At 45.6% G+C, this 16,141-nt stretch overlaps 1 protein-coding gene across 1 annotated transcript in view; it reads right to left on the bottom strand.

Annotated features, from left to right (window-relative positions):
* Positions 1-804: 804 nt before the first annotated feature.
* Positions 805-16,141, bottom strand: part of CRLF3 (cytokine receptor like factor 3) — a 40,717-nt gene continuing 25,380 nt past the window's right edge. Inside the window, exons 7-8 of the mRNA XM_047758330.1 lie at positions 3,135-3,247; positions 805-2,262 (exon numbers count right to left, since the gene is read on the bottom strand). Coding sequence (XP_047614286.1) covers positions 2,006-2,262; positions 3,135-3,247 — 370 coding nt within the window. The 3' untranslated portion in view covers positions 805-2,005. The remainder of the gene's footprint in view (positions 2,263-3,134; positions 3,248-16,141) is intronic.

Below are 16,141 nucleotides of genomic sequence, written 5' to 3'. Positions count from 1 at the left end.
CTCTGACAGATGGCCGAGGGACCTCAAAACCCGAGGAACACGATACTGTGTGTTGCTAGGGTTCTCTTCCTGTCTTGTGTATCTCAGGCTTGGGCTGAAGAAGCGAGCAACGTGGAAGTGGCAAGAGGCACAGATAAAAAGGCCCCAACAAATCACGCTCTCTGTAGCCAAAGGACCAGGAAAGGGGCAGCCTACAAGATGGAAACCTACAGCCAACCACCACCCCTGCTCCAGGCAAACACCTCTGCACGGAGAGGAAGGCTGGTGGCCACAAAAGGAACCTGTGAGGAGTGACTTTATTTGGGGGGTATAAATAATTAAGGGCCTTGAGATGGGATCGTCTTGGGTTATCTGGGTGGGTCCTAAATCCAAGACAAGTGTCCTTCTAAGAGATCGAAGGAGGTGGCCATGCGAAGAAGACAGAGGCAGAGACTGGAGTTAGGGAGCCTGGAACCCAGTCAAGGAATGTGTGTGGCCACCAGAAGCTGGCAGAGGCAGGGAAGGGTCTCCCCTAGAGCCTTTGGAGGGAATACAGTCAGCCTTGCCCATCTGTGCTATCAATGCATATGTAACGTCTTCATGACATGGGGAGGGATCCTCCTACTGCAAAATAAACATGACTTTTCTCCCTCTTCTTAAAAGTAGCCTGGATTAAGTGGGGGCACAGCGGGTTAAGGATCTGGCATTGTCACTGCTCTGGTGCGGTTGATCTGTGGCCCAGGAACTTCCACCTGCCACGGGTACGGCCAAAAATAAATTAAAAATCTGCATTAATCAAATCTCATGAAAAAAAATCCACACATATAACGTTTAGTTTTTTATTTGGTTTCAGACAGCTGGACAAGGCATCTAAATTCTAGCACAGCTTCTTAATCACTAAACAAGTGAAAAACAGTTTACGTATTTATCAAAAGGCAAGGGGAGGAAGGTCATGATTGTCTAACAGGGAATCTGAAATCCCCCAATAAATTATCTTACAAAAATACCAAACTTGCTTTTCCACTTTTCTACTGTTAAAAATGAAAAAAAAAAAAACATTCACATTAAAGAGATCTTAGGCTGGTATATAGCAAGTTCAGATAATCATTTTTACATACTAAGTTAAGCCCTTCAAATAAATATTTTCAACAAATTTAAGTTTCCCCAAAAATAGGTCAAGTAGTCACCCTCTATGTGTTTGGTCCAGGGAAAGACCACTTACGAAACTGACGTGAAACAGGACTGCAGCTCAGCCCCTGCCAAGGGCAGCGCGCACCCGGCTGAGGCGGGAGACGCAGCTGCGCACCTTTCACAGCCGGGAAATGGCTAACACCGCTGGGCATACCTCCTCCAGAAGGAGTTTAACCCTGGCAAAACCCTCTAGCCCATCCATCAATCAAATTGCAAGGAAAGAACAAAAGAAAAGACTCTGCCTACTGTAGACATCTGCTCAGTAATTTCTAAAAATGCAAACATCACCATGCTTTGGGGACTTCAAGATTCCTGACCAAGAGCTAAAATTCAATACTGCTTACAAATCCCTGAATATGGAGAGCAAATTCAACACTCCTGTGGAGAACACACAAATGAGCATATAATACAGCGGACACGGTAGCCACCTCCTACCTGGTCTCTTCCTGCGGTTTCTTTCTAGAGTCTTGGATCTTTAAAAGATGGAGATTTAATACAACGACGTTACGTTACCTGTTCCCACAACCCACTTTAAAAAGAAATACAGGGGAAGGGTACACAGAGAGCGCTCTGTATCTCCTCACACTTTAAAAGGCAATTTGGTTTTTATTGTAATGGGATATTCCAATGAACCCTACGCTAAAAATAAGATATTTTATCCACAACATTCAAGCCTCTCACTGCTAAGACAGTCTAAAATAAATCCAGTAAGTAATTTGTTTCCAATGGCTTGAGTGAGAGATGAATCTATCCATTTTTAAAATCAATGACAACTACATGGGACTGAGGCCAGCTTTACGAAACCCCTGCAAACCGAAGCCAATCGTCGGAAAATCTAGAACACCAACACTTTCCACCCGGGGTAGAAAAACGAGCATCCAAAGTAAAGAGAACCACAAGACTGATCGAGCAACCAATCAAACACCACTTCTCTGTTATTTGAGCTAATAGTTACTCGAAGCTTGAAGTTTCCGCCTTCGTTATTATTGGTGGATCCTAGAGTCACAGCTTCAATGTCAAATGTGACAGTGGACCCAGAAGTAACTGCGGGCAACTGATTAGTCATTTCTTTTCCATTTACAAAAACTGCACCTAAAATGTTAAGGCAAAGAGTCATTGACATGTGAGCAATAACTAGGAATGGAAACAAGCTTCTAGGTTATTGGTAACACAGCATTTCCTACTTCGGATAAAACCATTTGGGAAGGCCAGCTGGTCAAAGATAAGGCAGCTGAATATGTTCATTAACCCCCATCCCCAAGGCAGGAGAAAAAGTTCAAGCTTTCGTAACATTTTAGAGATCTGGTCCAGGGTTTCTCCTCTTTTAGAACAGAGACCATGAGTTTCCCAGATGGAGGGTGGCAAAAGAAACTTGACTTCATTATAAAATTACACCCTGTGGAACAGCAAGACGATTTCACACGGAATAAACAAGAATCTTGTTCTAGCCACTGTTTAACCCACACCATGAAACATGACCACATCTTAGCAGTCATTTTTTTAAGGCGTGATTACTGTGAAGTCAGAGACAAAGGAGCACTACGGCTCTAACTCCTCTCTCCTTTTCCCCAGTCTGGGCTGCATGAATGTTCCCTCATCTATGCTGCATTCAGAGGACGAGGCACACAGAGTCCAGGGGTAAACTGCCTGGTAAAAACCCCGCTCCCTCATCTCCAAACTACCTGAGTGGAAGCCAGTTACTTAACTGCTCTGTGGCCCCGGTCCCATCAATTACAAATAGATATCATGCCAGTCCTCACCGCAAAAAGCTGTTCAAAGGATTACAGACAATACTATTTGTAAAGGGTACAGAAGAGTGCCTGGTACACAGTAGCCACAGAGGTAGGTCATGAAGACCTAACCCTTTTCACCCCCTTCTATACACGCGTAATAGTGAGACGGAGTCAGATCTGACTACGGTCAATCAGACACCGCGAGGAGAACGGCAGTCACTTCTCTCTTACCGTTTGTGCTAATGCACACGGCTTGATCCCGCTGCAGAGAGTCATACCCATTCTGCTTTTCTGCACACACTCCCAGACTGTCTCTTCTGTCCGGTTGTCCCACAGTTTCAACCCTGTCAATGAGGTAGAAATGTCACTTCATCTTTTTTTTTTTTTTTTTTCATCATGATATCTGGTAGTTACTAGGCTTAAAAAGAGCAAAGAACAATCTCGGAGCTCCTGTTGTGGCTCAGCAGGTTAAGAACCCAACAGAGTGTCCATGAGGATACAGGTTCGATCCCTGGCCCCACTCCGTGGGTTAAGGATCCTGTGCTGCCATGAGCTGTGGTGGAGGTTTGCAGACGTGGTTTGGATCCCAAGTTGCTGTGGCTGTGGCGCAGGCTGGCAGCTGTGGCGTCAATTCGACCCCTAGCCTGGGGACGTCCATATGCCTCGGGTGCGGCCCTGAAAAAGAAAAAAAAGAGCAATCTCATCACAATGCCTCTTAAGGAGAGCTCACAATGCCTCAGCGCGTCCTAAACTCCAGGCACTGTTCTAAAAGCTTTGTATCTATTAACCCATCTATAAATCACTGCGGGCACAAACAACCCACAGCATAAGTGCTATTATAATCATACCCAGTTTATACATGAGGAAACTTGAGGCACAAAAGAAAAAAAAAAAGATTAAGAAAAGCTAAATAACTTGCTGATCACCTAGCTGAGTGGCGGAGCGAGGACACCAACACGGACGTTCTGACAGCGGGGCCTATGGTAACTCTTTACAACGACGGCAGCAAATTTCTATTCCTCGTTCTGGCTCTAGACAGGCAAGAAATGTGTCACAACTGCCATCATAACGAAGGCGACTGTTACTGACATCACCTAAACCTCCAATAGGAGAGTCTATGCAACGACTGTTAACTATCAAGCATTTAAAAATAGACACTATCGGGGCGTTCCCGTCGTGGCGCAGCAGAAATGAATCCGACTAGGAACCATGAGGTTGCGGGTTCGATCCCTGGCCTCGCTCAGTGGGTTAAGGATAGGCCGATGCTGTGAGCTGTGGTGTAGGTTGCCGGCGTTGCTGGGGCTGGCGGCTACACATCCAATTGGACCCCTAGCCTGGGACCCTCCATATGCCACGGGTGCGGCCCTAATAAGACAAACGAAACAAAAAAATAAAAATAAAAATAGACACTATCATCTTTTTGGTTATGGACTTATTTGGGTTGGAGGACTTCATAGGTACAAAGTTTAAGTCTTTCCCTTTGTGTTTTGGTCTCAAATAATCCAGCATCATGTACTCTAGAAACAGGAAACAGATATAAAAATCCGCGAGGAGCAGAATGTAGCTTTATCAAGGGAAGATGTGATTGTTTATACTCAATGTGGCCTCAAAATGTCTTTCGCTGCAAAGAGGCGAACATGCGTTCATGAGAAACATGTGGGTGGGTTTCTGAAGTCGCCCTACTTCTAAACCCACAGCATAAAGGATGGGAGAATGACGTCAGCAACAGGACCGAACAGTATGTCCTAGGACTCGTTCTATCACAGAAACAGCACTTTAGAAAAGATATACAGGTGCTCCCGCTGTGATGCAGTGGGCTAAGAATCCCAATGCAGTGGCTTGGGTAACTGTGGAGGTGCGGGTTTGGCGCAGTGGGATAAAGAATCTGGTGTGGCCACAGTGGCAGCACAGGTCACGCTGTAGCTCGACTCCAATTCCTAGGCCCAGGAACTTGCATATGCCGCAGCCCAATCTATCTTTATGAGATTTCCCAAATCCAGTTAAAAAGTTCCAAAGGAGCACAAAGCTGAAAACAACCGCATGAAATGGGTAAGAAGAGCAATTCCACGTGCCCCACGTCAACACCTCTCTCAAGCTACCCCAGCTCCTGACTTTTCCTTTGGGGGAGAGAGGAATGGAGTGTGCACCCAGCGTTCCAGCTCTTTGAGGGGTACCTAGGGGACTGGTTTCTCTCATGCCTCATCTGAAGCACAGAACTGGCCTAGCGCAGCATGGATGCCTGAATGCTGCTAAGACCAAAGAAAAGTGAGGAGTGGCAACTTGGCATAAGAGGGAGAAGAGGAAAACATGCTTCTGGGGTGCCAGGTTTTCACAGGGCTGTCAAGGGAATGGTATCTGTCCCACCTGATGGGGAGCCAACATACTCTGGATGCCTGAGGGCCACTGAGTGCAAGAGAGCATAAAGGCCCCTTGCTGCAATAGCACCAAAGAGCCTGCAGTGCCACAAACAGGCACCAGAGGGAGCAAGAGATTAGGAGCTCCTGAAAAAATGGGTAAGACGCTCTCACAGAGAAACTGTGCACACAAGCCCAAGGAAGTCACATCCCCTAGGAAAGGTTTCGGAAGCCCCACACGGTTGTAGCTGGCATCACTGGTGAAGGTCTTCTCCTGTATGAACCAAGGCCATAAAGACTGGGAGGTGGCTGTGTTTTCATATGCACAGATCCCAACACGAAATTGTGAAACATGAAAAAAAAAAAAAAAACACCCGTCGTGGCGCAGTGGTTAACGAATCCGACTAGGAACCATGAGGTTGCGGGTTCGGTCCCTGCCCTTGCTCAGTGGGTTAACGATCCGGCGTTGCCGTGAGCTGTGGTGTAGGTTGCAGACGCGGCTCGGATCCCGCGTTGCTGTGGCTCTGGCGTAGGCCGGTGGCTACAGCTCCGATTCGACCCCTAGCCTGGGAACCTCCATATGCCGAGGGAGCGGCCCAAGAAATAGCAACAACAACAACAACAACAACAAAAAAAAAAGCCAGTATCATAAAATCTAAGAGACAGAGGAACTGTTCCAGATTAAGAGAGAAATGATAAATGAAGGTAACACATGATCCAAGATCTTTTTTTTTTTTTTTTTGGTAAAGAACATTAATTGGAACAACTGACAACATCTGTAGGTTAGATAATAGCATATCCATGTTAATTTTTTGATTCTGATCTTTTTGTTTTTAGGGCCGCACCTGTGGCATATGGAGGTTCCCAGGGTAGGGGTCAAATCGGAGCTGTAGCTGCCAGCCACCCACCTGGGATCCAAGCTGCATCTTCAACCTACACCACCGCTCACAGCAATGCCGGATCCTTAACCCACTGAGCAAGGCCAGGGATCGAACCCTCGTCCTCATGGATACTAGTCAGGTTTGTTAACCACTGAGCCACAACGGGAACTCCCTGATTCTGATCATCTCTTTGTTTTATGAAACACTCACTGAAAATGATTTGGAAAAAAAAGGAGAGACAAAATGATGAAACAAATACAAAACTGGGGAATCTGAGAGAAGTGTATTTGGGGAATTCTTGGCACTACTCTTGCAATTCTTCAAGTCTGAAATCATGTTTAAAGAAGATTTTTAAAACACAAAATACTATATGGATAAATTTATAGAGAGCGGGAGGGACATGAGAAGCACAAGATACCTGCATTTTATCTCTTATATACTATTTCCTTCTCTAAAAAATAAAAACAGGCTAACATTATTCATTCTAGATGGAGGATAGCAGTACCTGTTTTATTATTGTGTAATGAAGAATTTGGCTTGGTGTTCCCATCGTGGCTCAGGATTAACAAAACTAGGATCCATGAGGTTGTGGGTTCAATCCCTGGCCTTGCCAGTGGGTTAAGGATCTGGCGTTGTCATGAGCTGTGGTGTAGGTCGCATATGTGTCGTGGCTGTGGCGTAGGCCGGCAGCTGCAGCTTGGACTTGATCCCTAGCCTGAGAACTTCCATATGTGGCAGGTGCAGCCCTTAAAAAAAAAAAAGCCCAAAAAAAGCAAAAAAGCAAAAAAAAAAAAAAACATTTGGCTTGCCTTGATCCTGGGAGGTAACGTCCAAACACCTGGAATTTCCTAAGTGACAGGAGTCTCTCTGCTACCACACCTGACAGTTTACACTAACGACGGGCCCATGGTGGGGCCCCTAGACAGCTCAGGCTACAAGACGACTCCGGGTGGGAAGGGGTCACCGAAGCAAGACCAATCCTGTGATTAGAGGGTGGAGGCTCTGAGCTCCACGTTATCAGCCCAGCTTCCTGGGAGGGCAGGAGAGGCGGATACTGAGTAAGGCGGGGAAAGATTTAATTAAGCCACGCCTCCATAATCAACCCCAAGAAAACCTCTGGACACCCAAGCTTGGGGGAGCATTCCTGGTCTGTAGTACCCCGAGTGCTGTCGGGCCACAAGGCCAGGCATCCTCAGGATGCCGGCTTCACGTCTGGAGTCCTCCCCACTCTCCCCTATGAGTCCCTTCCTTCGGCAGGTTCTCATGTGCATCCTTTTGCTGTAAGAAAACTGGACTCGTCAGTGAAGTGCTCTCCTAAGTTCTGCGAGTCACCCTAGCAAATGATGAAATCGGGGTGATCGTGGGCACCCTGGAATTTGTGGTTAGAAGAGAGGGCTGGCCCAGAGGACCCCTGAACTTGCAGCTGCTATCTGAGGTGGTACTCTCAGCCTAGAGTTTGGCTAGATCCTTGCAAGTGTACTTTTTTTTTTTTTTCTTCTGTAATTAAACTTTTTTTTAGGGCCGCACCCATGGCACAAGGAGGTTCCCAAGCAAAGGGGTCGAATTGAAGCTGTAGCTGCCAGTCTGCACCACAGCCACAGCAACAAGGGATCAGAGCCACATCTGGGACGTACACCACAGCTCATGGCAACGCCAGATCGTTAACCCACTGAGCGAGGTCAGGGATCGAACCCACATCCTCATGGAGACCAGTCAGGTTTGTAACCCGCTGAGCCACAACGGGAACTCCTAACCTTTTAAAATGAATAATTACTTCAAATAAAACTTCTTGAAATTAACTACAAGGTAAAACTCAAAGCAGTGAGGAAAAAAAATTCCTGGGAAGGAAAAAAAAAAGAAGAAAAACCTCCATATTTGAATAAATCACAAAAAAAGCATTCCGCACGAAAACAGTATTTGATAAATAAGACAAGCCTGGCATAGAAAGCTTTCAAAAGGTACTCTGAACATAAAAGGAACCAGGAAGTAAAGAGCTAATTTGCCTGAAATACAGAATAATTTTCATAGTTCACCAAGAAGTAGCATGGATGTTTAAAATCTTCGAAAGTTTAAACTGCAAGACAAGTAGCAGGGACATTATATTCTAAAAAACTCCTCAGGGGTTTTTTCACATAAATAAGTCCTGTAAGAAGCTCTGCTATAGGAGTTCCCTTGTGGTACAGCAGATTAAGGATCCAGTGAAGTCACTGCAGTGGCTCAGGTCACTGTGGCGGCACAGATTCGATCCCTAGCCCAGGAACTTCCACATGCCAAGGGTGTAGCCAAAAAATTTAAAAAAACAAACTCTGCTATAAATCACCCAGATATAAAAATTATATTATAAATGGCATAAAAGGAGTTCCCGTCGTGGGGCAGTGGAAACAAATCCGACTAGGAACCTTGACGTTGCGGGTTTGATCCCTGGCCTCTGCTCCGTGGATTAAGGATCCTGAGTGGCTGTGGCTGTGGCTGTGGTGTAGGCCAGCAGCTGTAGCTCTGACTGGACCCTAAGCCTAGGAACCTCCATATGCCGCGGGTGCAGCCCTAAAAAAAAAAAAAAAAAGTAATTCATGGTAGGTAGGTAGAGTGACTTTGGAGGACTTAAAACTGAGATACAATTAATTTTAAAAAATCAACTTATGCACAAGTTAGTACGCACACATGCAGAAAGTTCCAAGTGATAATTTTTCTCTAAGGTAAAGTATTTTGAGAAAGACCACAGTCCAGAACCAAAAGGAGCCATTTTGATGGCAACGAGATGGTTCATCCATTCCTCTATTCTAATCTAGTCTAGTCTATTCCTCTGAACTGTGACTCACTCATGGGAATTCAGTGCCACAGCCTCATCATTTTATAATCTCAAAGTTCTTTCTTCCCTCAGTGAACGCCTGGAGTAAAGATCCAAAAATTCAGCTGTTTGGGTAATATCTCCTAATGCAATAGGAAATATATCCAATGTCAGTGATAAATATAAGAGAGAAAATGAGATTGTTATTACGGCCTAGCAGCCACAGATTAGGTAAAAGAGTAATGCTTAATACTGACAGGATGCGTGACGTCAGTCAGCCCCTCCCTCGCACACGGCTGGGGAGACCACGCGTGCGTCTAGGAACAAGGGCAGTCAGTCTGTGTGTCACTAACGGCAGTGACAGTGCTGGATCCTTAACCCACCGCATCACCAGGGAACTCCTTTCCATCGATACAGCTTGTTCGTTTATTTATTTTTTTGTTTGTTTGTTTGTTTATTTTTGCTTTTTAGGGCCGCACCCACGGCATGTGGAGGTTCCCAGGCTAGGGGTCCAATCAGAGCTACAGCTGCTGGCCTGCGCCGCAGCCACAGTAACACCAGATCCAGTATAATAAGAAAAAATAATTGCAAAACACTGATGGAAGGCATTTTTTAAAAAAATAAATGAATACATCATATTCATAGATTAGAACATTCAAAATATTAAATTATCAACTACTCCCAAACTGATCTATAGATTCGAGGCAATCTCAATCAAAATCCCAGATTCTTTTTCTTTTTTTTTTAGAAGTGAACAAGCTGGAGTTCTCGTTGTGGTACAGCGGAAGAGAATCCTACTAGGAACCATGAGGTTGTGGGTTCAATCCCTGGCCTCGCTCAGTGGGTTAAGGATCCAGTGTTGCTGTGAGCTGTGGTGTAGATTCCAAAGGTGGCTTGGATCCTGCGTTGCTGTGGCTGTGGCGTAGGCTGGCAGCTGTAGCTCTGATTTGACACCTAGCCTGGGAAACTCCACATGCCGCGGGTGTGACGCTAAAAGGCAAAAAAACAAAAAATAAAAAATGAACAAGCTGTATCTATGGAAAGGAGTTCCCTGATGATGCAGTTTGTTAAGGATCCAGCATTGTCACTGCTGTGGCACAGGCTGGATCCCTGCCTGGGAACTTCCACATGCAATGGGTATGGCAAAAAAAAAAAAAAAAAAAAGTTATGGAAAGATGAAGGAACTAGAATAATCAAAATCAAAATAGAATAAAGTCAGAAGAATCATATCACTTGCTATCAAGACCTACTATAAAGCTACGGAAATGAAGACAGTGTTGTTCGGGCATAGGAGACACACAGAGCAAAATAAGAGACCCCAGAAATAGATCCGCACATATACGGTCAATCGACAAAGGTGAAAAGGCAATTCAATGGAGAGAAGATAGTCTTTTCTGCAAATAGTACTACAACTTTTGGACATGCAGACGCAAAGCAAAACACCATTCAACCCATATTTCATACAGTATACTAAAAGTAACTCAAAAAGGGCAGAGCTTCCACCCCTACCTGCTTGCATCTCTCAGGAGTGTCCTATCTTAATAAATCTCTTTCTTGCCTAAAAAAATAAAACAGGGGGCTCTTCTCCCCCCTCCCAGAAACCCTGGGAGCTGTCTGCTTTCCTTTAATAAAGACTTTGCTTGCTTGCTGCCTGTGTGTTCAGGAAGTTCATTGTTCAACTGCCGTGAACAAGAACCCAGATTCCGGTATCATCTTTTGGGGGCTCGTCCAGGAACCGATCCAATCCATCTGCGCTCATAAGGTTTAGCAGAAACCAAATGAGACACTGAGACATCAGTTACTGAGTAGAAACTAAAGATCTCCAACAGCAGACGCAGGGGATGACCAAGCCAGCTCCAGCTTTCCGACCTGCCCTCTGGGACTGGATGACCTCCTCCTCCTGGAGAAAATACTTCCTCACCATAGCCATCACCGTGATCTTGATCCTCTTATTCAGACCCTGCATAATTAATTGTATTTCTCGTTTCATTATATCCCAATTAAAAGCTATCAACCTTCAAAATAATAAAAGTAACTCAAAAAGACTCATAGATGTAAACATACAATTTAAAAACACAAAGCTTCCAGAAGAAAACACAGGAGGAGTTCCCTGGTGGCCTAGCAGTTAAGGATTTGGCATTGTCACTGCTGTGCCCGGAGTTTGATCCTCAGCCCAGGAACGTCTGCATGCCACAGGGGTGGCGAAGAAGGAGGAGAGAGAGAGAGATGAGAAGGAGAAGGAGAGGAGGAAGAAGAAAACATAGGAGAAAATATTATGACCGTGCGCTGGGCAAAGGTTTTTTAGACAAACTAAAAGCACTAGGAAAGATGATAAATTGTACGTCAATAAAACCAACCTTTGCTCTGCACAAGATACTGCTAAGAAAAAGAAAAGACAAGTCACGGGCTGGAAAATATATCTTCAAAACACATACTTAACAAAGGACTTACAATCACCAAATGTTAATAATAAGAAAACATTTTAAAGGCAACAGATCTGAAAAGATACTTCACCAATGAAGATACACAAGTGGTCAATACGCCCATGAAAAAATGTTCACATACCAAAAAAAAAAACCAAAACAGAGTTCCTGTCGTGGCTCAGTGGTTAATGAATCTGACTAGGAACCATGAGGTTGCGGGTTCAATCCCTGGACTCGCTCAGTGGGTTAAGGATCCAGCGTTGCCATGAGCTGCAGTGTAGGTCACAGACTCGACTCGGATCTGGCATTGCTGTGGCATAGGCTGGCAGCTACAGCTCCAATTAGACCCCTAGCCTGGGAGGAATGCGGCCCTAAAAAGACAAAAGACAGAAAAAGGCGGGGGGGGGGGGAGGGGTTCCCGTCGTAGCTCAGTGGTTAGCGAATCCGACTAGGAACCATGAGGTGGCAGGTTCGATCCCTGGCCTTGCTCAGTGGGTTAAGGATCTGGTGTTGGTGTGAGCTGTGGTGTAGGTTGCAGACGCGGCTTGGATTCTGTGTTGCTGTGGCTCTGGCATAGGCCAGTGGCTGCAACTCCGATTGGACCCCTAACCTGGGAACCTCCATATGCCGAGGGAGTGGGCCAAGAAATGGAAAAAAGACAAAGAAAAAAAAAAAGAAGTGGGGTCTATGTGCCCTCCCTGGGATCTGGACTCTGGGACTGGTCGAACAACAGAACATGGGAGAAACTGTCAGTTTCTCAGGCCTGGAGAAACTGACAGTTTCCACTTCCTATTTTGGGGGACGCTCATTCTTAGAACAGAGCCCCTAGGCAGTGAGGAAGCCCACACAGCCCACGGAGAGGCACCAAGAGTCAGAATCAATCTGCCAGCATGTGAGTCATCTTGGAAATAGATCCACCATCCCCAGTCAAACCACCCCAGCCAACACCCCACATGCAGAGATGAGCTGTCCTTGCCTAACTCTGCAAATCGCAGCTGAGCTTAATAAACGACTATTGTTTTAAGTGTCTAAGTGTTGGGGTGGCTTGTTACACGCCATTAGCTAATTGGAACACCACTTTCTGATGTTCTTGGAAAGAAAAAACTAATAATGAGAAATAGCTAGGAATTCCCACTGTGGTGCAGCTGTAACAAAACTGAATGCGATCCATGAGGATGTGGGTTTGATCCCTGGCCCCACTCAGCGGGTTAAGGATTCGGCATTGCCGAGAGCTGCAGCATAGGTCCCAGATGTGGTTTGGATTTGGTGTTGCTGTGGCAATGGTGTAGGCCAGCAGCTGCAGCTCCACTTCAACCCCTAGCCTGGGAACTTCCATAGGCTGCAGGTGTGGCCCTAAAAAGAGAAAAAGAAAAAAGAAAAAAGCCAGGCTGTTGCTCCTCGATTTGCCACCTCATGTTACTTGTGAAAGTCAGGCTAGCACAGTGGCTACAGGCATAGACTCCGGGGCTAGACCGCCGGGATCTGAATACTGACAAGTCACGTAGTCTCTCTGCTCTTGTTTCTGGATGTGGAAAAAGAAGACAGCAACCTCCTAGGCTGCTAGGATTAAGGAAGGCTGTTAAAAAGGAAGCTGTTTTAAAGAAAGGAGAAAGCTGTTTTTAAAGAAAGAATGTGGCACAGCAGCATTGTCACTGCAGTGGCTCAGGGTGCTACTGTGGTGCAGGTTTGATCTGTGCCCTGGAAACTTCCACATGCCTCAAGCATGACAAAAAAAAAAAAAAAAAAAAAAGGGAGGTGGGAGAGAAGACAGTAAAAACATGATTTACAAAATAGTTAAGATCAGACATTCTAGCTGGGGGGCAACAGGATCAGCAGCATCTCTGCTGCACTAGGATGCAGGTTCAGTCCTCAGCCCGGCACAGTGGGTTAAGGATCCAATGTTGCCACAGCTGCACTTATGTCACAACTGCGACTTGGATCTGATCAGATTCAGCCCCTAGCTGGGGAACTCCATTTGCCTCGGGCAGCCAAAAACAGGGGGTGAAAAAATAATAAGATCAGGAGGAAAAATTTTTAAAGAAAAAAAAAAAAAAACAGTAAGATCGGGAAACTCCAGAAGCAAGGAGAGGGAAAGCAGGAACGTTCACACAGGACATCAGGGGAAGGAGTTGCTAGCAGCCCTGGGCACCACCAAAGACTATTAAGAGCCATCCAGTAACAGGTTTCTTTTGGATCAATGGCGCCAAGCATTCCTGAAACTTCAGCAGAAGGAGACGGGGCTGAGCAGCGGGGCAGTGCCCACAGGAGTATGACCTCCCTTCTGACACCCAGGCCCTCAAACATCCTCAGAAAGCTGAATAAAGTTTACCTTTCCTCAAGCAGGCCCATGTGCCACCCCCCTCATGCATGAAGGTGCTCCCTCCCCCCCAGTGACAAATTCTGCCTCAAGTGCTGATGCCTGAAATTCTTTTAAACAAGGAAAGAAAGGAAAAAATGACAAAAATGCAAAGGCCTGACTATTTAATACTGAGTTCAACTACGTTTCAGTCAATCACCCTGCCAAGTAGGGCCCCCGTGAAGCATCTTTGGGGGAAAAAGGAGGAACCAATGGTTTATTGAGGCCATCTAAGTGCCAGGCACAGTCTACAGACAGTAAGTACATTTATTAAATCAATTTCTGTGATTTCCAACATCATAATCCATTAACTTAATTTCCAAAGTCATAATCCATTGACTTACAAAGCAAATCTAGGAGTTGCCCTGTGGTGCAGTGGGTTAAGGAGCTGGTGTTATCACTGCTGTGGCACAGGTTCCATGTGTTATCACTGCTGTGGCACAGGTTCCATTCCTGGCCCAGGAACTTGGATGCAGCGAAAGAAAGAAGGGGGGGAGAGGGAGGAAGAAATGAAGGAAGGAAGCAGGCAGGCAAGAAAGAAATCTAACTAGGTTGTCTATCAAAACTTCCTCTGTGTTCACAGAGGAAGAACTTCAAAAAGCAGGAGCTTAGGTCGTCATCACAGAGGGATAAAAGTCATAGAAGAGGGAAAAAAAGAAAAGAGCTAAGGATACAGCAGCAGAGACACTGTACGTTTCCACACTAACTTGAATCAGATTTACTCTTCCATGAAAAAGACAAACGAGAAGCCACACAGACCAGTAGTTAAAATTACTAGAGCCAGAACGACTGGGTTTCAATTCTAGCTCTGTCATTTACTAGTTACGTGACCCTGGGTAAGTGACTTTACTTCTCTGTGCCTCAGTATCCTCATCCCTAAAATGGGTGACTACACCTAGTTCACTGGGCTAGTGTGAGAATCAAATGACAACATAAATGCTTATAATAGTACCTGGCACACAGTAAATACAATTTAAATATTAACTGCAATTATCATTACTGTGACTATTACTCTTATTATGGTCTGAGAGATCTGGCCTGAATCCATTAACTCAGGAAGCCTTATCATTACATAGAAGTACCTTGTTCTCAGAAGATTCACTAATAGGAGTATTTCTATAAACAAGGAATGTTAGCAGAGAAGGGGAGTTTTTATTAGCATAGAAAACACATGATTACTGGGGATTAATTAAATAAATGTTAGGTACTAGACTCCTTACTTCTCTTTGTTGGTATTTTTCTGGTTAAGTCATTCATTTTTTTTGGCCACAGCCCTGGCACGCAGAAGTTCCCAGGCCAGGGATTGAGCCTGCACCACAGCAGTGACCCGAACCACAGCAGTGACAATGCTGGATCCTTAAGCCCCTGAGCTACCAGGTAACTCTGACATTCTTTCTTCATAATGTAAGAGGTGAGAGGAGGTGTCAGAAATGAGACGAAGCAGAAACTAGTGCATTCTGATCATGCTGACAGTTCAAATGATTTGGTTGGTGGTGAACATGGCAACATCAGCTTAGATAAAATTTTCGGATACTCTCCACGCCTCATACAAGAAGGGACTGAGAACAAGAGGAACTTGTGGAGTTCCCATTGTGGCTTGGAGGGACTAGTATCCATGAGGACACAGGTTCAATCCGTGGCCTCGCTCAGTGAGTTAAAGGATCTGGTGTTGCCATGAGCTGCAGTGTGGGTCGCAGACACAGCTCAGATCCCGTGTTGCTGTGGCTCTGGCGTAGGCTGGCAGCTGCAGCTCCGATTCCACCCCTAGCTGGGAATCTCCATATGCCGCAGGTGTGGCCCTAAATTTAATAATAAAAAAAAGAGGAACTCGGAACAATCATTCACAATAAAATGCCATGATCTCACAACTTAAAACTTCAGAGGAGAGTCTGCTACCCTGAGGTGTGTGTATGGTGAACATCAGGCAAGCTTTAGTGTTCTTTTTTTTTTGTCTTTTTGCTATTTCTTGGGCCGCTCCTGCGGCATATGGAGGTTCCCAGGCTAGGGGTCTAATTGGAGCTGTAGCTGCCGGCCTATGCCAGAGCCACAGCAACACAGGATCCGAGCCATGTCTGCAACCTACACCACAGCTCACGGCAACGCCGGATCGTTAACCCACTGAGCAAGGGCAGGGACCGAACCCGCAACCTCATGGTTCCTAGTCGGATTCGTTAACCACTGCGCCACGACGGGAACTCCGGCTTTAGTGTTCTAAATCAAAACTGGAATTTGAGGAGTTCCTGCTGTAGCACAGTAGGTTAAGAATTCGACTGCAGCAGCCCAGGATGTTGCAGAGGCTTAGGTTCGATCCCTGGGCTGGTGCAGTGGGTTAAAGGATCCGGCGGTGCTGCATCTGCAGCTTGGATTCAATCTCTGGCCTGGGAATTTTCACAAGCTGCAGGTGCAGCCTTTAAAAAAATAAAAACAAAAAAAAAA

Source organism: Phacochoerus africanus, chromosome 14 (genome assembly GCF_016906955.1).
Source record: "Phacochoerus africanus isolate WHEZ1 chromosome 14, ROS_Pafr_v1, whole genome shotgun sequence".
NCBI classification, from domain to species: domain Eukaryota; kingdom Metazoa; phylum Chordata; class Mammalia; order Artiodactyla; family Suidae; genus Phacochoerus; species Phacochoerus africanus.
This window is presented reverse-complemented; position numbering and strand designations above follow the sequence as displayed.